The sequence below is a fragment of the Schistocerca cancellata genome, chromosome 2, assembly GCF_023864275.1.
Source record: "Schistocerca cancellata isolate TAMUIC-IGC-003103 chromosome 2, iqSchCanc2.1, whole genome shotgun sequence".
Classification (NCBI taxonomy): Eukaryota; Metazoa; Arthropoda; class Insecta; order Orthoptera; family Acrididae; genus Schistocerca; species Schistocerca cancellata.
The window spans coordinates 334,374,135-334,397,582 of record NC_064627.1 but is presented as its reverse complement, the minus strand read 5'-3'; the positions used below and the strand labels follow the sequence as shown (position 1 = coordinate 334,397,582).

The window sequence follows — 23,448 nt, the reverse complement described above, 5'->3', positions numbered from 1 at the left end:
GTGTTCACGATGACTAAATTATGCTCTGTGCAGAACTCTACCAGGTGGCTTCCTCTTTCATTCCTTTCACCCTTTGCATATTCACCTACTTTTCTTCACTTCCTTTCCTTAATGATAAATTCCTGTTCCCCATCACTATTAAATTTTTGTTTCCCTTCACTGGGTGAATAATTTCTTTTATCTCATTGTATATTTCTTCATTCTCTTCATCATCTGTGGAACTAATTGGCATATAAACTTGTACTACTGTGGCGGATGAGGGTTTCATGTCTATTGTGGCTACAATAATGCATTCGCTATGCTGTTCATAGCAGCTTATTCCCATGCCTGTTTTCATATTCATTATTAAACCTATACCTGCATTATCCCTATTTGCTTTTGTAGTTATAACCCTGTATTCACCTGAACAGAAGTCTGGTTCCTCCTGCCTACAAACTACACGGGTTCCCACTATATCTAACTTGAACCGATTCATATCCCTTTGTAAATTTTCTAACCTACCTGCCCAATTAAGGGATATAACATCTTGTTCTCCAGTCAGTGGAATGCCAGTTTTGCTTCTCCTGAAAACGATATCCTCCTGAGTAGTCCCCACCCAGAGATCCAAATGGGGGACTGTTATATCTCCGGACTATGTTACCCAAGAGGGTGCCATCATCATTTTATCATACAATAGAGTTGCATGCCCTCAGAAAAAATTATGGTTGTAGTTTCCCCTTGCTTTCAGCCATTTGCAATACTAGCGCAGCAAGGTCGTTTTGGTTTATGTTACAAGGCCAAATGTGTCAATCATCCAGACTGTTGCTCCTGCAGCTGCTGAAAAGGCTCCTGCCCCTCTTCAGGAACCACACGTTTGTCTGGCCTCTCAACAGATTCCCCTCCGTTGTGGTTGCACTTATGGTACAGTTTTCTGTATCGCTGAGGCATGCAAACCTCCCCACCACCGACAAGGTCAATGGCCCATAGAAGAAGGTATTAATAGGTAAACCTACATAAATTAGTGTGCTGCGACTATAGTAAGGGTACAATAAGTTGGCCGCTGGGCCCCAAGTACTGATTGTTAAAAGTCAGCACCATTTGGAACACTTTGTCTTGACTGTTCGCTATTTCGGATTGCTGCCAGTCACAGCGATCTAAGAGTTCTGACACCATAGTTGCATGGTGAAGTGTTGGTTTTTCTACACGTGCGAATGACTTTGATTAATGATAGTGTCCATAGTTATACTTAAATGGACTATTGACTGTGAGAACTATCACAGAGGTTTGATAAATGATTTAAATGGTAGTTTTCTTCTGCTTGCTGCATTGTATTACAACATCCTTAATTAATTAACAAATAAGTGCTGCATTTCAAGGAGAAGTGGAAAGATTGAAGTGTCAACAACACTGTCAATAGAGAAGGAGCACAAGCTCAGATTGTTTCAAGGATGAGAAAGAAAATTATCCATGGGCTTTTCAAATGAACCATAACAGCATTTGCTTGGAGCAATTTAGGGAAATTATGGAAAACGTAAATCTTGATGGCTGGTCAGGGGGTTGAACCGTTGTTTCACTGAATGAGAGTCCAGTGTGCTAACCACTGTGTCACCTCAGTCGGTACTGCTTTTGAAGATGGCCGGTTCTGTAATGCACTTTCACAAATGCATATTACTTCTTTGTCAAAACTTATACCATAGCTGCTGAGTGGTACAAGTTGCGCATGCCTGTGAGTTGTCAGTAGTGGAAGACAAACGATAAAAGCTTCCTCTTCTGACATCCTCCAGCCCCACAGTGATCATACTACTAATAACTCTGGTATCACCTTAGATAAATAGCTGACCTTACTTAGCTCACTGCTGAATTCACCAATGTCAGTTAAAATTAAACTCACTTTAAAACATTACAGTCTCTATAAGTATTTTTGTTTGCTACTGAGCAGGAAAACTATCTTCTTAAGAAAGGCTCAATGTTAGTTGACATTTTTAGATTTGGCTGTTAACTGCTAGATGCAATATATTGTAGTATACAACTGAGAACAACAGGCTGTATGAGTATTTGATTTGAACCGCATGCGGCCCCCAGGTAGTAGTCTGACGACAACTGCTCTACAGCCATAAAAATAATGGTGTTATTGGTTAAGATATTTTCTTGAAGAGCAACGTGGTTGTAGTTTTGAATCTTTTCTCAGGTGGTTTGAAATTTTTTGTTTTTAAATTTTAGTGAAATGTTTATTATTATTTTTATTCAATTAATTGGTTCAAATGTAATTTATTTATTTCTAATCCTTTGTCACATCATTTTAATCACTATATTAACTTTGTGATATGCTCTAATTTTTTCTTCCTGTCATTCTTTGTTCATGTGATTTATAGTGAATCGGTCTGTGCCCATATACTTGACTGCACATTAAACTGCAGTCTTCTTTCTTATCCTTTTTTTCTGATTTGAAACTCTGTTATAGCGTCAATCAACACTCCCAAATAGTAAAACTGTTTCATGTATATCACTTAACAGTTTTATTTCCACATTCGTTGATTGAACTTTCATTAATAGTCAATTTCCTATCATCGTTCTTGAGTGTTAGCAATAAATACAGTTAGCAATGAATATTAATCTTGTTCATGAAATACACTTTGTTCCTATTGAAGTACTAATTTTCTTGAAAGTCTCATCTGCTTGTCAGAAGCTTTTGACTTGTGAATTGTTTTATGCAGTTGGTCAATAAAACTTTATGCTAGCCAGTTTTGTAATTTGCCATCACCATCTCAGTTTCAGTGTGTATTTTTGTTTTTTGTTATTATGAAGGAAAGACAGCAAGGGCTATAAGGGACATGTGCCTTGAGAAGGATACACTTGGTCAGTTTCTAAGAGAAGGATCTGCCTCCATGGAGGTTCTGAGAACAGAAGCAGAACAAGTTAAGGTAAGTGTAACATTAATTTTGCATTGAACAAAGAGCACCAACCCAAGGCAGTGTGTTTCACATTTAATTTTTGTAACTTTTTAGTATTACGATTTTATTCATAAGAAATTTTCAGCTTAAACTGAGATTCATATTGCCCATAGAAATCGGTATGTTGTTCTTAACGTGCAGCTGTGGTGCATCATACAAAGTTTACTGTTTAAATTCTGAGACTCTCCATTCCGAGAAGAGTAGGGAGAAATGTTATGAGATGACTATGACAGTAAAAATCTGAGAAATTCAAGTTGATGCTTGAGCTCGTCAGTGGATCCAGTTTACCAGCAAGTAACTCAGAGTTTCCAAAAGTGTACTCTGCCCAGTTATCTCCAATACTATTGTAGTAGGTGACGAGCAACTTGTGGGCCTGGCTGGAACAGGAGGCAGCAGGCATTTGTCCAGAGTGTAGTCAGCTTGTGTGGTCCCTGCGGTTATCTACAGTGTTATAACAGGAGGCCAAAGGGAGCTGATGGGGCAGTCATTTGATGAAAGGGAGCAGACAGATATTGAAGCTGCATATACTTTATGTACCATGCAGGGTCACATGCCCTTTGAAGTTTTTGTAAATGCTTGAATGCGTCCTGCAAACATGCTTTGTCTGAGAAAAGTATTGTATTCACAATCAGAAAATAATTCCCAGAATAAATTTTCACTCTGTGTGCTGATTTGAAACTTCCTGGCAGATTAAAACTGTGTGCCAGACCAGTACTCGAACTCGGGACCTTTACCTTTTGGGGGCAAGTGCTCTACCAACTGAGGTACCCAAGCATGACTCATGATCCATCCTCACAATTTTACTCCGCCAGTACTTTGTCTCCTACCCTCCAAACTTCACAGAAGCTTGCCTACAAAACTTGCAGGACTAGCACCTCTGGAAGAAAGGATATTGCGTAGACATGGCTTAGCCACAGCCTGGGGGACGTTTCCAGAATGAAATTTTCACTCTGCAGTGGAGTGTGCACTAATTTGAAACTTCCTGGCAGATTAAAGAACACTTGCCTGCGAAAGGCGAGGGTCCTGAGTTTGAGTCTTGGTCTGGCACTCAGTTTTAATCTGCCAGGAAGTTTCAAATCAGCGCGCACTCCACTGCAGAGTGAAAATTTCATTCTGGAAATGTCCCCCAGGCTGTTGCTAAGCCATGTCTCTGCAATATCCTTTCTTCCAGCGGTGCTACTCCTGCAAGTTTCGCAGGAGAACTTCTGTGAAGGTTGGTCAGTAGGAGACGAGGTACTGGCGGAAGTAAAATTGTGAGGACGGGTCGTGAGTCATGAGTCGTGCTTTGGTAGTTCAGTTGGTAGAGCACTTGTCTGTGAAAGGCAAGGGTCCTGAATTCCAGTCTTGGTCCGGCACACAGTTTTAATCTGACAGTATGTTTCAGAAAATAATTATTTTTAAATGTTTCATAATGGAGGTTGGGTTTATGACAGTTTTCTTCAAAGAGTGGGGGATCAAAAAAGAGTCACATATAGCTTGTGTTGGCAATCATATGCTACAAGTGGGATCATTTAATCTTCACAGTCATTTAAAACAAAGCCAAAAAGTTATTATAGTGATGAGGTCCAAAACATATGGAAATCTTGAAGTATGAAAAGGAAAGCATGTAATTAGAAATTTCTGGCAGAGAGAGAGAGAGAGAGAGAGAGAGAGAGTTTAAATGAGGCTAGTGACCATTTGTCAGAGTGAAAATAGATTATCAATATCTTTAGTGTATCAGACAGAATCCAAAGTGGAATAGATGCCTCTTACTGTACTATGTGCTTAAAGAATGTTAGAAGTAATATATGTAAAAACATTGTCTAGTACAACAATGAGATGAACTTCATTCAAATGAAAAACCAAACAATAACACTAAAGTAGTTCCAAATAAAATACCGGACTGCAACACTGAACATAAAATACACTGCAAAATATATGATTATTTATGATTCTGTATGCTCATTTTTCTGCTGCCTAAAAGAAGTCAGTCAGCTGTCTGTGGTGGGTCATTTTAGGCATTTTCCTTCATGTGCATTGTTTTATGCTTATCAGTTTCAACTGACTATGATTTGGTTCACTTTGTCACTACATCTGTATATTCACTTTCATTATATTATCCAATACTTCACAGGTACTGGGTGCATCTTCTATTGTTTCTTCTTCTTCTTCTTCTTCTTCTTCTTCTTCTTCATCCTCATCCTCATCTTCGGTCGATTTACTACATTCATCTCATACAGCACCAATAATATTTTTGTTGTCTATGATTGCTGCAATCAGTTAGTCATTGTCGACAGCTGCCCAGCAGTTTCGTGCCTTCGAGTTCAGTATTGCCCTGCAGAACATCATATGGAGACTGGATGCCACTGCTTCTGAACTCTATTTTACAACGTTCTTCATCTGTTGCATTTTCTTTTACGGAACATTTCCAGCAATTTGTAACAATGGTCAGACTAATACTTTATCCTTCCAGGCCAGCTGAATATATGCCAGTTTTCAGATTTACAGATTTCAGGATATTTTCTTTCATCATCAAAATTTAGTATTGATGTGAGGAGTTCACTGCAACAATGAGCCTTAAATGCTTGTTTGATACCCTGATCCATTGACTGAATTTCTACCATTGTGCTTCTAGGCAAAAACAAAGTTTTTAGTTTTCCCTCTTTTGACTGCAAATCATCAAGAAGTGGATGAGCTAAACAGTGATCAAGGATTAGCAGAGCTTCGTCTCTCTGCTTAAGTGATTGCAGGTGCTTTGTCACTGGTGGAAGAAACTCTTCTTGTGCCACTTGATGATGTCACATGTCATGCAGGCATTCTTTGAATACATGTTAGTGAATGTAATGATGACATGGTTACGTGCTTGAAACATCTTAGGCGTGTAATTTTTCCTTTATAAAAAAGTTTTGTCTTACCTGATGTTTGTGCCAGAGAGGCCAAGTAGAGGGGGAATTCTATCTTTCTTCATTTTGAAAGCAGTCTTATTTCCTGAATTTCTTACATCGAGAGTTCTGGTAGGAAAGTTCCGTTTCATCACACTTATGCATGTTATGTCCATTTAAGTTTTCACCTGGGATTAGTTACCATAGAATACAAGGAAATTGTGAAGCAGATTCACCATCAAAAGACCTTGTTGCTCCTTCAGTGCTTATTTGGCAAATTCCTTGGCATTTCCACTTAGGATACCATTCATCAGAGTCAATGAAATGTTCGCTGCCATGTAGATCAGAGTGAAATTTTTCAGCATGAGCTTTAAGAATCAGTCCAGAAAGTAGCATATTTTGGCTTTACTAAAAACCACTTTTTTGTGTCATCCTCTTTCTGTCTGTTTAGACGTCTTTTTCAGTTGTGTTTACAAAACTTCTAAGTTTATTCTCTTGTTTCACCCACCTTTCGATTGTTTCTTCAGATGCGACTAAACTGGATTTTGTGTAACCATTCTGTATATAAATAATAATTTTCACTTTATCACTCAAAGAATATGCTTTTTGTTTCTGGGGCACTATAACAACCACAAAAAAATCTAGACTCCAAATGAAGTGAATTATGATTGTACTCATTTCGATTATTTTCAAACATTGTTATGTAGATATGTTGTTGATAGTGTCACAGCGTTAATCATGAAATGTGTGTTCAGGTTTCTGTCCAGTGACAGTTTTAAAAGCTGGCCAGAGACTCGTTACAGAAACACTTAATGTAGATTGTAACAAGATTTTTACATTGTGTTATATCTGAATTTGCAATATATTGGACTTTTACTGTAGTTGTCCTTACCACTCATGATTCACAAATGGCCCAGGAAAGAGGAGAAATTAAAAGGGGACTCAACGTATCCTCTGTTATACATACTGTGATGTGCATTGTGGAACATTAGATGTAAGTGCAAATAAGATGCAATATTATGATTAAATGTTAAACTGTTTTAATGTGAATATATCCATACAGAGAACCTCTACACAAGTATATTTAATGTGAAAGCATCCATGTAGAGAACCAAAGCTGCAGCCTTCCTGATGGATGTTAGGTCTGGGTAAAAATTGTCATTAAAAATAAAACAGTTGAAAAGTTTTGGTGTTTTTGTTTAAGCTTACACATAACATGAAAAGTAAAGTAGGCACAAATTCCTTCAGCATGTGCAATAATGTGGGGGAGCCAAATCTGCATATCAGTATGACCCAGTAGCAAGACTAGAATTTAAAATATTTCTGACCTGACAAAGCTGTTCTAGAAGAGAAGAGGAGAAGGGAAGTGGCAGTAACAGTACCAGGTTAAAAGACCTAAATTTATAGGATTGGAAGGGGGGAATGATGATTGTGGTGGTCATGGTGGTGGTGGTGGTGGTGGTGGTGGTGGTGGTGGTGGTGAAGATTATGTTGATGACAAAGTGATTATACTATTAAGAGAGGGAAGAATGAAGTTAAAAAATTGTTGCCAGTGTAGAAAAGAGCCATGAGAGATTAATATTATAGCATGAGAAAAGAAAAAAAAGTTTGCAATAGTTTTTGTTAGACAACACTATATATGTCATGTTTCACAGTTGCATAACAATATCATAAACTGACAGTTCTGAAGCAGTGAAGAAATATGTGGAGTTTTTTGTCATTACATGGTACTTAAAACTGAAATCATTTTGTTTATTTATAATAAATTACATACTTCTGATGATGATTATCCTGCTCTGCATTTATTAGAACAATGAGCTGAAAGATCTACTGCCATACGGATTTGCCATCCATCATGCTGGGATGACTCGTGTTGACAGAACTCTTGTTGAAGATCTGTTTGCTGATCGACATATTCAGGTAAAATACTATGCTCAAATTAATAAACTTTTGTATTGTTAATAGCATGTACCATGCTGTTATTACTTCATTCAGAAATCAGTAAACGTAGATGAAATGTTGTACACTGTGCAAAAACCCAAAAGTATGATAGACAGCAATGCTGAAGAGCAGTTTTTAAACTATGTCATCCATGAGAAGGTAAGAAGTGGCATGGGAGAAGAAGGAGTGAGTTTTAATAGAAGCTGTGAATTCATTCAGAATTTAGTATCCTTAAATTCCCAGTGTCAGCACTTCTTTGTGTTACACATCTTATTCCTGCCTGCACATTTCCCAGTGAGGTGTATCTCTGAAAAGTTGATTTTTCAACAGCAGTAAGTGTGCATGTGTGTGTGTGTGTGTGTGTGTGTGTGTGTGTGTGTGTGTGTGTGTGTGTGTGTGTGTGAGGGGGGGGGGGGGGGCACTTCTAACATGCAGCTGAAATATACTGCCTTACAAAAAAAGTGAAGCACCCAGAACACATGGTCACATGTCAATATGTCTTTGTACATGACACAACATCGCAGAATATGTATATGATTAGAGTTGCAATTTGCTGTGATAGGTAGAATGGTCACAAGAGTGCATTAGTATTGCTCGTGCTTAGTTTAGTTGCTAGGCCTGGTAGGGTGTATACAGGGCATCAACAGCATCAATATTGAGTGATCACTGTGAAGGCCATGAAGGTGCCACATACTCAAGTGATACAGCGTTATCGGCATTTGAAAGGGGCCTCATTTGGCCAGCTGATCAGATCATGCAATACCTAGATTTGTGGGGCATTCAGACACAGCAGTGGCCCGATGTTGGACTGTATGGGAACATGTGAGCAGACATTCTGGTTGTCAAGGTTTCAGTCAAACACATCTAACCCTCACAAAGGAGGATCACTGTATTGTGCACCAAGTAAATGGTAACCCCTTCACATCTGCACCTGCCATGCAAGAACAAGTAATGGACTCTCTGCAAAATTCTGTGTTATCCCACACCTTTGGTCAGAGGCTAGCAGCATTTGGACTAGGCAATTACTGTCCCATGTGTAGGTTACAGTTAACACCACAACACAAACCATATTTATTTCTGATGGAGCATGTGTGTGATCAGCTCGGTCATCAATCCTGTATCAGAGCCAGTATCTATGACATCCAGGACCAGTTACAACAGTTGTGGTAAGATTGCCTCAAGAAAGGGTACACACCCTGGTACAATGGCTTTAGACCCCCTTTCCAACTGACTCAGTTCATGCATGGGGGATTGGGGGGGGGGGGGGGGGGGGACATCATACTGATAAGTGGGCTCATGCTGCCAAGTTCTTTGTAAATTTCACTCAACATTGTAATCATTGAAACAGTATCACATATCATCTCAGCTGTGGAGTTTCATTTTGTTTTCTGCTCCCCTTCCAGATGCTTCACTTGTTTTGTCAGGCAGTGTATATAACTTAAAAAATTGAAAGATTATCACTGTGTTTCCCTACGCCAAGAATGTCTTGTCTTTCTCTTAGAATTTTAGTTTCTTATTGCAAAAATGCAAAATGCAGAATGGAACAGTAATATGCTTTAAGATAGAATACTACTCACTAAGGCATTAAGTGGAAGACAGGCACATTTAAAAGAAGGCTGTTGGATATTATTAAGCTACTGGACTAAGCACTTTGTCAGATGTAAGAACACACGCACACACACACACACACACACACACACACCCAGGGCCTGAAGACAACAGTTTCCATGTGTATGCGAGTTGTATGTGCGTGCAGAGAAGCACACGCCTGTGTGTGTGTGTGTGTGTGTGTGTGTGTGTGTGTGTGTGTGTGTTTCTGTCATTCATGCTGGTTACTGTTCATGTTGTGCTAAAAGAAAACAGGTATCATACACATTGTTTGTTGCTTCCATTTCTTTTTCTTTCTTACCAGCTACACCTGTTCATATGTAGAGCTTTATTCTTTTTATATCAAAATTCCAGGTACTTGTTTCCACAGCAACACTGGCTTGGGGAGTTAATCTTCCTGCTCACACTGTCATCATTAAAGGCACACAGGTTTACAGCCCTGAGAAGGGGCGCTGGGTTGAACTTGGTGCTCTGGACGTGCTCCAGGTAAGAACATAGAACTTTGTCTTGTTCTTAGGGAGGTTAAATGTGTTTCCTATATTTATAATTGTGTTTAACTTTTTCCGCAGATGTTGGGACGTGCTGGGAGACCACAGTATGACACCAAGGGTGAGGGTGTTCTGATAACGAATCACAGTGAACTTCAGTACTATTTGTCACTTTTGAATCAACAGCTACCTATAGAGTCACAAATGATCAGCAAATTACCTGACATGTTGAATGCTGAGATTGTTCTTGGCACAATACAGAATGTCAAAGATGCTGTAACATGGCTGGGATACACGTATTTGTATATAAGGTCAGTAATCATCACCTCCTCCTCCTCCTCCTGCTCTTCCTCTTCTTCTTCAGTTTCCAGCCCCTGGCTTGGTTAGCTTGAATCAGAAGTCCCTCCATCTTTTCCTGTCCTCCCACCATTCTACCCTCTCCTCTCTGCCATAATCTTCACTTCTCTTCTTCACACATTACTTCGCTCCAACTCTGACTCCACCTCATGGTCTTTCTAATGGTCTTGTGTCTTGTGGTCATTTCATGAGGTTGTCACGACTTCCTACCAACCTTCACTCTTGTAACACGTCCATACTATTGTAACCCTGTCTCTCTTGCAATCTCTTATTTGGGCATCTCTTTTATTATTTTTCCCATCATCTTGTTCCTTACACTATCCCAGACTTAGGCAACATTTGGTGACCCCCCAGGCCTGATTCACCTACTTACTTCAGTTCATGGGCAGTCTCATGACAATGTGATAGCAACACTCCTAGTGCATAAAGTCAAAACTATATCATCTGTGACACTAATGTTTGTGGGGCAATTCATCAATATTAATGGCACTCCTTTGCCAACACGCCATGTGTACAAACTATGTTGTAAAACATGTCATTGAGAGCACATTCATTTTATGTTCACCCAGAATTTCTACTGTGGTCTGGATTGAAACCAATTGGGGGCTAGATGTGGGCCTCTGGCAGCCCACCAATGCTCTGTCTGTCTTTAAAACAGGGTGTCTACGACCCGGGACAACCGGGAGATCCGGGAAAAATCCGGGATTTTTTTCATCCGGGAGAAAACCGGGAAAAACCCGGGATGTTTTTAGAATTCCGGGAATTTTTCATTGTTTTAGTTTTCAGTTAAATTTTTGTAATTTTGACTAGTAAGAACCGACACACTAACAAAGGATATTACTGTATCCCGCTACTGCAGAATAATACTTCAACAATAAAACATAAACGAGAGAAAAAAAACGAAAATAACTTAAATTGCGAAGGAAATGCGCCATATACAACGACGACACAAGTGCTCATGCAAGCGTCTGCCGATTGAAAATTTGCCAAAGGCTTTTAGGAAGACTATGCAGTGCTTCATAACAACAAACTGCCTCCAATGAGCGTGAAGTCGCAACTGTTTATATTCGATTTGTTTTAGCAGTTAACGCGCGGGCTCATGCGCTTGCGCAGTAGAGTCACGTTTGAGTAGTAGATTCTCCCGCTTCTGTCAACGGGAATGTGGCTGTTGGCTGTGCAAGCAGTCGCAGCAAGCAGCTAGATACTTCCGGGAAAAGGGGTCGCCTAATTCATATTCTTGAGGGAAAAAAAACTTGTTTCACAAAGCACCTAGCATCCAGCGCACATTTGCCTATCAATTAGTCATATGATTTTGAAACGCTTCTCTGTTGGTATTTGAACACATTTTAAGTTGATTTCTGAATGAATCATAAGCTGACTTTTGAATGCATGCATAGTGTACGTGATGTCTTTGTCAGGAGAATCCTCGTCACATCTAGAAATAAACTTTCCACAGACAAAAGGGGACGGGGCTATACGAGCTGAGTGGAGTAAAGCCGAATGGATGAATGGCAGTCTCTGTCTAATTATGTGGCTGATTGGGTGTGGGAATGATCAGCGTTGTTATAATTACTAGCGAAATCCATAGATTCATACTATCAGAATCGAAATAAACGACTGACAGGAATAACAGGTGAGAAAGATTATGTATTATCTTCTCGGTGTGTCCAAGAAAATGAAGTTTTGGCAGAAAATGTTTGGCCAGATCGCTACACTAGTAAGGACCAGTAGTACAGTCCCCGGTTACCAGCCGCTTAAGTTCTATTATGGAAGTAACGCGGAAAACGTGTTGTACGAACACGTAACAACGAATAACCGGAGAATAATTGTGGGAGACCTAAACCAGTGATTCTGGCAGGGTTAGTGAAGTTAATCGGCGAACAAATTTTGACAGTGGCAGCAACAGCTACAGAATTGGTGATGACAGGATAGAACGAGGACGGAGAAGAAACGAGGACATCACACAAATTATGGAAGAATAAGACGATTCCAAATTTATATAAAAATTTCGTAATACTAGTTTTCGATGTCATGCTAGAGAAGCTGGTGCATATGAATGAAACGTGAAACTATTTCCTAACATGAAGCTTTTTGCTTGTAGTAGGCCTAATAGGCATTTGAAATTGATACTTATTGGATTATATTCTGTCGTGTTATAAAAATGACCATTTGTGCCAAAGCAGTCTCGTTTGTTTGGTGTGTTATAAAATTGCTGCCGTATTAGAAAGGCCTATTTTGTTTTATCTAGCAGACAGTGACAAAATAGACGTAATCAGATCGAGAAACCACATCAGTCTTGGGTATTATTTGTATTAACAGCTTTTTCATTATTAGATAACTACATTTCGATTTTCCATGTAGCAAAACGTTTGACAAACTTTGATGAGGTAAAAGATTCTTTCACAGAAAGGAAAACACACCATGTAAAGCTGTAGCAAAATTAGAGAGAAAAAAATGCTAGGAGCTAAGGTTTGAAGAAATGTGTAATTTCTTGCTTATCTCTTGTCAGTACTGGTTTTATATATCCTATATTTAATTTTATGACACACAAAACAGCAAGTTATTAACTAATGGGCAATGAAGAGTTCAGATTTTCCGAAGAGTTCTTGTTCTCTCGATTACAAATAATCCCATCCTCTATTAATTGCGAGATTTTTTTTAAAGAGAGGCAGGCTGCCAAACCGGCTGACTGGGAGCAGGAGAGGCACCACAGGACATTTTAATTTCCACTCTCCTGAATATAGTTTGGACGTGCAGTAGAAAAATGCTTTATGAAGAGGCATGGAACTGCACTTGGGCATACTTAAGACCAAATAATATGTCTTACATTTCCTCGAATACATACGTTTTATGTTTCAGACTTTTCAGAAAGATATGCGCTACAAGATGAACATATTTTGAAAATTCGATTTTTTTTAGTATTGACCCGGTTCGCAAATGTCTTAGATCCGGGGCTGATGCGCAGAGCAATCTGAGCTATAGTGGGTAGTCTCCACGTGACCCATGTTTACGTTCAGTGATTTTGCTGTTTCCCCTTCGTTTACTCACACGTCAAATGAAAACAAAACGGATATCCGTGGCCGGGGGCTATCAAGTGAATTAAAACACATTCACATAATTACTAAAGGCTGAAATATGTCATTAGTTTCAGATTTTATTTTATTTCCACCTTTCTGACAGTCAAGCATTAATCGCCTTGCGGAACAATGAAGTTATTTTTGTCTGTTTGCTAAAGAAATTTGACGTTTGCTAATCTTTTCCGCAGAGGCAGTCAATATATCTGAAACGAAATGTTTAATTCCACAGTACTGGGTAGTTTCAACTGTTCGCTGCATTTCAAGTGCACGTTTTCATTTTCTAGCACGTATGGCATTATGCCATAATAAAGAACAAAACATGATATAATAAAGTACTGATGCTCCAAGAAAATTTACATCCTGAAAACCACACTTAAAAGCTTAATATCAGGTCGGGGTCTACGGTACTTCATTGGGAATCTGGACATACGAGTGTGCCTTTAAGTATGCACTTTAAATGTGCACATTTTAATATGGTTCACGAAATTCCGATGCTCTTGCAGTATCATCTTTCATTGATGATCTTTTACACGTACGTACAAACGGGCTTCCTACGTCATGATATCTACCCAAGCGCGGTGTCGCCTATTACCTGAGCTCTCTGGCAACTGCTGAAACGAACCTAAACAGGTCGCGGTAAAATATTACGATTGGTGGTTTGAAAAGCGTTACTTTCAAAGTAAATATCCTTTTACGTAAGTTGAACTACGTACAAGAATGGACCGTGAATTTATTAAATCACAAAGCATTTGACTCTCATTTAAAAATCAGGTGTCTGATGACGAGCCATTTAGAAGCATTTCGAACCCTCGAACCCTGAAGATCAGACATTTATGTCATTATTAAAAATTTTACAGGCACATTTGTATGATATCTCTTAAAAAAGATCAACAGTATATGCGAAAGCTTAGCTTCTCTTGCAGGTTGAGACCAATATTTTATGTGAAAGTTTTGCTTTTCTTGTAACAACACTATGTATATTAATTTAAACTATTAACTTTCCCTGTTTGGCGCGCTTTTTAACACTGATGTTGCTATTGGCTGACTACATCACGTGTCCTATGCTCTGAATATCCTCTGTCATCGGCTGGCGAGATCACGTGACATGAGTTACGAACGGCTTACAAAAGCGCATCGAAATCTCGGTTTCAATGGTTCGGAAAGTAACATGCGGTGTTTGGTGGATTTTCTAATGTATGTTTTCGTAATACGAAAATACGCAGCGTACATGTTGCTGCACATCAAAGATATTTCCAAAACGTGCCTTTTTCTCTGAGTTTCGTTTTCTAAAGTGCCGGGAAATTGTACGCCCGTGTACAAAACCATAACCATTCAAAGGAGTGATAGGGGAAAATATACTGTCATCCGGGAGAAAGTGTGTTTTTAACCGGGAAATCCGGGAAAAATCCGGGAATTTTTTTTCCTTGTCCACGTAGACACCCTGTAAAATGTCGTCTCTCAACCCTGTGTCCTGCTCGTGTGCTTTTCTTCAATATCCACATTTCCAGTGCAAAGACCATGCAGAGTAGCCATGTAATCTGAGGTGCCTTGCCACGGTTCACTCCGCTCCCCCCATTGGTGGTTAAAGTCCTCCCTTGGACATGTGTGTGTTGTCCTTAGCGTAAGTTAGTTCAAGTTAGATTAAGTAGTGTGTAAACCTTGGGACCAATGACCTCAGTAGTTTGGTCCCACAGAAGGAGGGGGCGGGGGAAGCAACATCATGGATGTGTGTTGTCTTGTATGAAGCCCCGTAAATGTTGATGCTGTGCAAGCTACAGTGGTAATGAATCATCATTGATTGGTGTGAAACTTTGCCCCATCATTGAGGATTGGTTGTCAATGTGTGCAAATAATACTTGATAGTCTTGAGCTTCATCCTCATAAACTTCTGTCTGTTCCAAAACTGAACTGAAACTTAATAATTTTGTGTGCATATACCTTTTGGTTAAATCAGTGAGGATGCTAACTTAAAAGAAAATATTTGTATATCAGTTGAAGGCCATTTTAATCTAAATGGTCACATGAATAAGCAGAACAAATGTTACTGGGTACAAATAAATCCTGTCACATTTCACCAGCATCCATTACACAGTGGTACTGTGCAGTGTGCACTGTCCTGTCTTCTGGTGACAGGCCCTTCTTTGAAAGTTAGGAGGCTTTGCTGGCAGTGTGTTGACTGAACGTTATTTTAACAAAGAAACATTTTTGGGTACAAGGCTCCATTCTCTTCGAAATTTTGACATTCAGCAGATCTGGTTTCAATAAAATGAAGCCATGTCATACACTGCCTGACTATCTATGGTTGCAGTGAACCATTTGTTTGGGGATCACGCAATTTGGGGGAATGCTGACATTGCGTGGCTGTCCAAATCTCCAGACATGTCAGTCTGTGACAGCTTTTTATGGGAACAGCAGAAGAGAGTTGTGCAGCATGCTAGACCAACAAGCCTTGTCCAGCTCAAGAACAGATTGAAGAAAGCATTGCCAACATCCCAGAGTACACACTGTGCTGTTCTTTGCAAAATCTTTTTTCTCTGTGCCAACCTGTAAATGGTATTCTTTACCTATCAGTCAGGGAGTTGAAATGGGAGTCTTTTAAAATTTTGAATGCAGTTAAATGGGAATCAGTCCCTTAACCAAATGCACTTTGCATTTCTTTTCTTTTCGTGGCTAAGGTTTTTTAGTAGTTCACAAAAAAAAAGAAAACACTTTAAAGAGGAATTTAATGTGTGTACAGAGCATTAGTTGTTACTGCCACCTGTTGGATTTTACTAACACTTTGAAGTTTTTTAGGGATTGGATGTGAAACTGTGTGTAATACATGACACGAGAGTCTTCATACAGGGATCATCTAAGCCAGGAGTAAAATATGCAGCATTTGGTATTCTGTTAGTGATGCTTGACAGATTTAATTTTGATGTGTTTAAATAGATGTTCAATTTCCTGACTGCTTTAAAAAAATGATTTTTTCCTGTTTTGGTCTGGATCTTTCCTAATGAAGTTATAATTTAGGATGGGGATGCAGAGTCGCAGATAGGCACAACAAAATGACTGTCAGAAAATGAGCTTTCAGCCAACAAGGCCTTTGTCAGAAATAGACAGCCCACAGAGAAACGCAACTCACACACATGTGGCTACAGTCTTGTGGTCATGTGTGTGAGTTGTGTTTGTGTGACTGTATGTGTGTATGTTGTCTATTTCTGAAGAGGCGTTGTTGATCGAAAGCTCACTTTCTGACAGTCATTTTGTTGTGCCTGTCTGCCAATCAGCATCCTCGCTATATAGTGAGTCGCAACTATCGTTTTGATAATTCCAGTCACAAAGTGTTACCCAACAAGTTTCCCAAGCCAGCCAAACATGGGGTCTTTACATATTTATATCAATACATACAACTTAGAGGAAAGTATCTGAGTATATTTGACAACTCTTTTCTTTTTTATAAATGCTGGAATTTGAATTTCTCTCTCAAAATTATTAGGAATGAATCTTGTAATTACTTTGTTGTTATTTTAAATAGTTAAATTGTGAAAATTATAATTCAGTGGTTTGTTTTAGGCTTTTACGAGCTCCAACTCTGTATGGTATCTCCCATGATACAGTGAAGGAAGATCCACTACTTGTGCAACACAGGGCAAATCTCATCCACACGGCAGCTTTGCATTTGGATCGTAGTGGTCTTATAAAATATGATAGGAAAACAGGTCACTTTCAGGTATATCCCTATAATTTTATTCACTAAAATAAACTGTAAATATGACATATCAAAGGACCTCAATGTTTAAATGAGACAATGAATAGTAATTTTGTACTATGTTTTGCAGGTAACTGAACTTGGTCGAATTTCAAGTCATTACTATTGTACACATGAAACAATGTCAACATATAATCAGCTTCTAAAGCCAACCCTCAGTGAAATTGAACTTTTCAGGTAATTCTACCCGCAGATGTGAGGTTTATGATTATTGGCAATTTATAACCATTTTGAACTACTGTTGGGGGAGTAGGTAAAAAACATGTTTTATAGTGTTTACAGAATTACGGTGGCATGCTTCCTGATTCATGATTACTGTTACATAACTGTCACACAGTTGTTGATTTTGACACATTTTAATGGAATAACTTTTCTTTTAGGGTGTTTTCTTTGTCTGGAGAGTTCAAGAATATCACAGTTCGTGAAGAAGAGAAACTGGAGTTACAGAAGCTCATGGAACGAGTACCCATCCCAATTAAGGTATGTTTTACATTATTTCAATGAAGAACTCAGCACTTAAGAAGAAGAATCATTTGAAAAGATAAATCACTGCATTTTCTATGTGTAACGTACTGTAGTACATGCTTTTCTTCCAGAATATTTTGTGCAGTGTGATTTGAGTGAGTGAAACTCCATATTTATTACAAAAAGGTTTCAAATGTCTTTCAATTCCAGTATAATCACTGCATTGTATTTGATATTATTATAAGCATTTTAATATGTCTGATTTTTTTTATGTACACAGGAGAGCATAGAAGAACCTAGTGCAAAAGTTAATGTGCTCCTGCAAGCATACATCTCTCAGCTGAAACTTGAAGGATTTGCTTTAATGTCAGATATGGTGTATGTTACACAGTCAGCTGCACGGCTGATGCGTGCTATTTTTGAAATAGGTAATTTTCTGTGATGTTTATTGTATTTTAGTGTCATATTTTCAGAATCTAGAAATATTTTCCATCAGTATTCATATCTCTTTCTGCAGCTTCTCCCACCGTGAATCTGAAACATGTAATTATGGCACCTTTTTTAATTTCTTTTTAACTCTTTCTTGTAAAGTACATTTTTTCTACTTTTACCCATCCCTGTCAGGATTTGCATTCTCTAAACTACTTCTATTTTTTCATTCATTAGTTATTTTCTTGAAGAACTGACACCATTTGGTTTGTGTTTGTATTTTGTGTAGCACCTTTGGCTATTATGAATTTATTCTTGTATCATTATGTATTATTACCAGTGTAACTTGTAGAAACCGGAAATCTGCATTTCTTTGGGACTTGTCTGTAACATAATTGGATAATTATTCTTTTGTTGTGTCTCCTTTAGTCAGACTATCTTTTAATGTATTTGAAACTGTTAATTAATGCATCTATTTCCTCTCATCAATTCATTATTGACAGATTTATCTCCTACTCATTCATTACTTATTCGTTTTATGTATTAAATACTCAGTTTCCTACTGCTGTATCAGTGTTGAGAACTGTGCATTATTTTCTCATGCTGCATTTAATTTACAGTTCCACCATGAATTTTCTGAATCTGCTTACATCTTTTCTTCCCCCCCTCCTCCACCCCCCCTTTTCTTGAACTAGACTGTATTAGAACATTGTGCCAAGAATTGACATCTTCATAACAAAAAATACATTTTTTTATGTGTGGAAACCTAATTAGTTGTTTGATTTTTAGTGTTGTACCGTGGTTGGGCACAGTTGGCAGATAAAGCTTTGTCGTTATGTAAGATGGTTGACAGGCGAATGTGGCAGTCTATGTCACCTCTTAGACAGTTCCGTAAAATGCCTGAAGAAATAGTGAAAAAAATTGAGAAGAAAAATTTCCCCTGGGAGAGGTAAGTTAATTTTGCTAAATCCACAATTTTTGTTGTCACTACCCTCCACCTCCCTCCCCCCCCCCCTCTCTCTCTCTCTCTCTCTCTCTCTCTCTGTGTGTGTGTATGTGTGTGTGTGTGTGTGTGTGTGTGTGTGTGTGCCTTGCCGGGTCAGTGTAATCAAAAAATGAAAGTATAAGCATTTGTACAAGTTCCTTTCTCAGGAGGGAAGAGCTTTTTATATTTTTCTAAGGTGTGGAGATATGTTGGTGCTATCTTGCATATTGTAGTTATGTCCTCATCCCATTTTAGATTTTTGTCTCTTATTACTCCTCGACTCTTTGCTGAAGGAGAGAAGTTGCTGTTTTTCCCATTTAGTGTTAAAGCTGGTAGGGATTCCCAATATTTCAGGCTAATAAGCCTAGAATGACCAACCAGTGGTGCTTGGGTTTTGGATGGGTTGAGCTTTAACCCTATATCTTGCACCCATTTTGATATTGTACACAGGTTGGTATTGAGACTCCCAATTGCTGTCTCTAGGTTTATTGGTTGCACTTAGATAAAACTGGAGGTCATCAGTGTACATTTGGCATTTGCAGTAGAACAAAACGGATGACGCATCATTTATGTACAACGAAAAGAGTGTAGGACCTTATACCGTACTCTGGAGGACACCTGATACTACCTGCCTCCATTGTGACTTTATGGAGTTGATTATGAAGCATTGTTGGCGAGCCACCAGACCTGAGTGAAACCATTGTATTGTTCTTAGCGAGAAATTTAGGCTGCTAAGTTTGGCAAGTAAAATATCGAAGTTGACAGTGTCAAAGGCTTTGCTGACATCTAAGAAGCACATGAGAGGTTCCTCTTGTGCATTCATAGCAAGCATCTGGCATCTGTTACCTTTATTAAGGCATATGTGCTGTGATGTTTATGCAAGTCTGATTGGTATTCATCTAGTAGGCTGGTTGAGGTAGTTTGTTTACTGGTTGTGCACTATGTATTCTAAGACTTGGACAAGGAAGAATGGAAATAGCTCAGTAATTGAAGTGTGCTGTGGCAATGTCCTTTTTAGGTAGGGGCATAATTAGTCCTTGTTTCCTGGCCTCAGGGAAAACACTTGTGGTTAAGGAGTGATTGAAGATCCTTGTTATAGGGATCAGTAGTGGGTCAGTAATAAGCTTCATCATTTGGACTGTGATGCCATTGTGTTCAGTAGATGCTGGTTTGATACACAAGACCTTTTTGATGCCATTGCAAGTCACATGCGTTAGAATTTTTTGTGGCTACAGTCCCTACTCCCATAAAAAGTAATCAGTGAGACTCCATTTCATTTGTGTTACAGTTGTGGTTACAGATAATGTGAAGTACCTGGGACAGTATGATAAGCTGCAGCTTTTACTATGCCTATACCAAGACCATGCAGATTTTTCCATAGGCCAGTTGGTCTATTTCTGTTGTCAGTCAAGGTATTGCCCAAGTTTTGCACTTCTCACAGCTTGACTGGTTCTGTTCTGCTTGAAAATGATATGAAAATTTTGTGTGGCCAATGTGCAGCATCTATGAGATTCACGAGCTGTTTCAGGTCTTCAGTTAGCCAAGCAATATGTTTCCTTCTTACTTTTCTGGTCTTTAAAGGGCTATATTTGTCATACAGTTGAGTACGTTTGTTAGCAAATACATGAAGCTTTTTGTTCATGTCCAAGAATGGAGTAGAAGACATCCTGCAAACTATTTCTTGTGCCTCAGTTGCAAGTTCAGATAAATTAGTGACTTTGACATCTCGGTGAGTAGCCTGTTGCAGTTCTTTCTGGGACACTCTACTGAGGATGTCATGAAAATTATGTCGGGGTGGACATGCCAGTGGAGATATTTGAGAGGTAAAAATTACTCTGTTTGGGGTTTTTATTGAAAATGTATCTGTGAGAGTGGACTACTGTTTGTATGTTAGGTGGGAGCAAACTGAAATAGACATGTTTTCAAGAAGAAAGCATCCACTTAAATTTCATACTGGATGGCCTATTGTATAGAAAATTTATGTTAATGTCACCAGCTATAATTATATACTCGTATCTTGATTTGAGACTTGAAGAAGCAGTATCGAAACATGCAAATTTGCCTACTTGAGTAGATTTGTAGAGGATATGTATCAGACAGTTTCTATTATGGGATCTGACCTCTGTGAACATATATTCCACTTGTTTATCTTCATTATTGTTGGATGTATGTAGCACAGTAGTTGATAACTTAGAGTATATGTATGTTCCTGCTCCAACCTCCCTTTGGTTACATTGGTCTTGTTTTAGAAAGGTTTAGCTGTCTAGATGAACTGAAATAGTGGGAGTACTTGGTTTGAAGCAGCTCTATTACAGAGATATTACATGAATGTCTATGTCTTGAAATATATGATAGAACTCATCAATATGAGCTGGCAGAGATTGGACATTTCCGTGTGCAATATGTAGCTTGTGCATGCGGGTGCAAAGCTTACAAGGATGCCACTACTAGACATTAGCGGCTTGGACCAGTGAGAGTTGGGGAACAATGTGTACCTGAGCACTCTGTGGTGGGGGAGGTTCTCGGAAGGGAAAAGCAGCAGATATCTTCAGGAAGAAGGGAGGTATTGGACCAGTCGTTGAACAGCCAGCTGGAGAGAGGCGTATTAAATGCAAGTTAAACAGAATAAAAATATGGGCTACTATTAATGGTTCTAATGATGATTAACAACAGTAATATGATAAAATTGCTAAATAAAAATGGAAGAAAGAAGGTAAATTAATCTTGTGAATCAGAGTCCTATGAGAGTAGTGAAATAATGAGTTATATTGGTATTGTAAGTATGAGAATTCAACATAAAATTTATAATGAATACTAAAAGTAAATCTAAACAAACAAGTGATAATAGCAGGAAACTGTTTTAAGGTAAGCATTGCAGAAATAAATTGTTTCTCCTCAAAATAGGCACAAAGATAAACACACAAACTAGAGGCAGCAAGAATTGACATGTTTTAAGTTCCTAAAGCACAGGCATTCAAGTTCATCTCCATTGCATACTGATCTCTTCCCACTTTCGGTCTTAACCATTATTCTGACGTCGTTTCTCCACACCTTTTGTAGCCCAAATCTCGAGATTCCACTGTTCAAAACCTTTGCCCTTTCAGAAGTAAGGTCCTCATGTATCGTTGGACCTGACTGTGAATTTCTTCTTCGCTCTGAAGATTTCAGATCTTCTCCTGTGCTATACACAGCCTAATACATACAGTTATGACACCGTCTGTTACTATTTGACAGCTTGAGCAACACGAGTGTTCCAAGTGGTGAGGAAGCACACACTCTCATTATGAAGAGACATAAGTTATTGCGAAATAATGTAAAAACAACTGAATCACCCTAATTCAATGACATAAGCTACAACTTATCAAGAAAAATACTTCCCAATATGTGTATATTTGCAGCATATTCTGCTGAAAGCAAGAGAATATAAACACGTATTTCTAAATAACGACAAACATGGTGTCATATTTTAGTTATTGTCGATTTTTATGTCCCTACAAACACTCCCTATTGTAAAACTATGTTGCAACTCATTATAAGCATTTGTATTTGCACTCATCCAATATCGTACTCAGAGATGTTGCTTTCCGGCCATTTGGGGTGCTGCTATCGCTGCTGATAAGAAAAACAGGACAGAGTGTTGCAACTGTTATGATAGACTGTGACTGTGCAAACATCACTATTTTGGGTTTAGGTTTTGAAGATCCTGGTGTCTTACACCCCATTCTGTGACTTCTGCCTGTGGCATTCAGTGTCACCTGCAGACAAAGATTCTATTTGGCAAAATGGATCACTAATTCGTTGTTATTCTCTCTGCTGTTCTCATGAATCCAGAGTAGTCCAGATGATTGTGCTGCTGGTATTTGTTCAACTTCATGAGATTTCTTGATCAGCTTCTGTTCAAGCAGTCATCTCCTATCCTCAGTTTATTTTAAAGATTTGTTGAAAGCACAGATCTCACTTGCATTCATCTTCAGAGTCTCCTGTAGTTTGGCCATCACTGTGGCTGTGGCAGCAGCAGTAATGATTTGAAGGAGCCAAGTCATGTTTTCTGACTGTGGTGCGGCACTCAACTCATCCTTCACAGGTGCAGCAACTTTGGGGATATCGGGTGGTGCGAACTTGGCTTCCTGTTTCAGCTCAACTCCAGAGTGGCGATTGGCAACACTGCACGTTGTTTGACGGTTATCATTTTAACCCTTTAACTGCTCTGGACGTGTTAACGTGCGTGCCTTTATATCTGTCACTGTGTGCTCTGAATGTGCTTACGTGCGCCACCAGTCCTTCTACCTGGTACTCTGAACGTGTCTACACGTAAAGATGTTCAGAGTATGAGGTAGAAGGACTGGTGGCGTGCGTAAAGATGTTCAGAGCACACAGGGACAGGTACAAAGGTGTGCGCATTAACATGTCCAGAGCACTTAAAGGGTTAAATGCAGTTCCAGGTTAACAGATTTTCAGAATCAAACGCAAATATGCCAATAGGCACTCACCACGATTCATACAATACATAGAATAGCCTAACTGTTTAATAACACCTCCAAAATTCATGTAAATGT

General features: G+C 38.8%; 1 protein-coding gene across 1 annotated transcript in view; it reads left to right on the top strand.

Annotated features, from left to right (window-relative positions):
• The window catches only part of LOC126161720 (putative U5 small nuclear ribonucleoprotein 200 kDa helicase), a 118,901-nt gene that overhangs the window by 61,705 nt on the left and 33,748 nt on the right, over positions 1-23,448 (top strand). Inside the window, exons 13-21 of the mRNA XM_049917755.1 lie at positions 2,785-2,900; positions 7,601-7,711; positions 9,695-9,826; positions 9,910-10,139; positions 16,818-16,974; positions 17,084-17,190; positions 17,394-17,493; positions 17,759-17,906; positions 18,697-18,856. Coding sequence (XP_049773712.1) covers positions 2,785-2,900; positions 7,601-7,711; positions 9,695-9,826; positions 9,910-10,139; positions 16,818-16,974; positions 17,084-17,190; positions 17,394-17,493; positions 17,759-17,906; positions 18,697-18,856 — 1,261 coding nt within the window. The remainder of the gene's footprint in view (positions 1-2,784; positions 2,901-7,600; positions 7,712-9,694; positions 9,827-9,909; positions 10,140-16,817; positions 16,975-17,083; positions 17,191-17,393; positions 17,494-17,758; positions 17,907-18,696; positions 18,857-23,448) is intronic.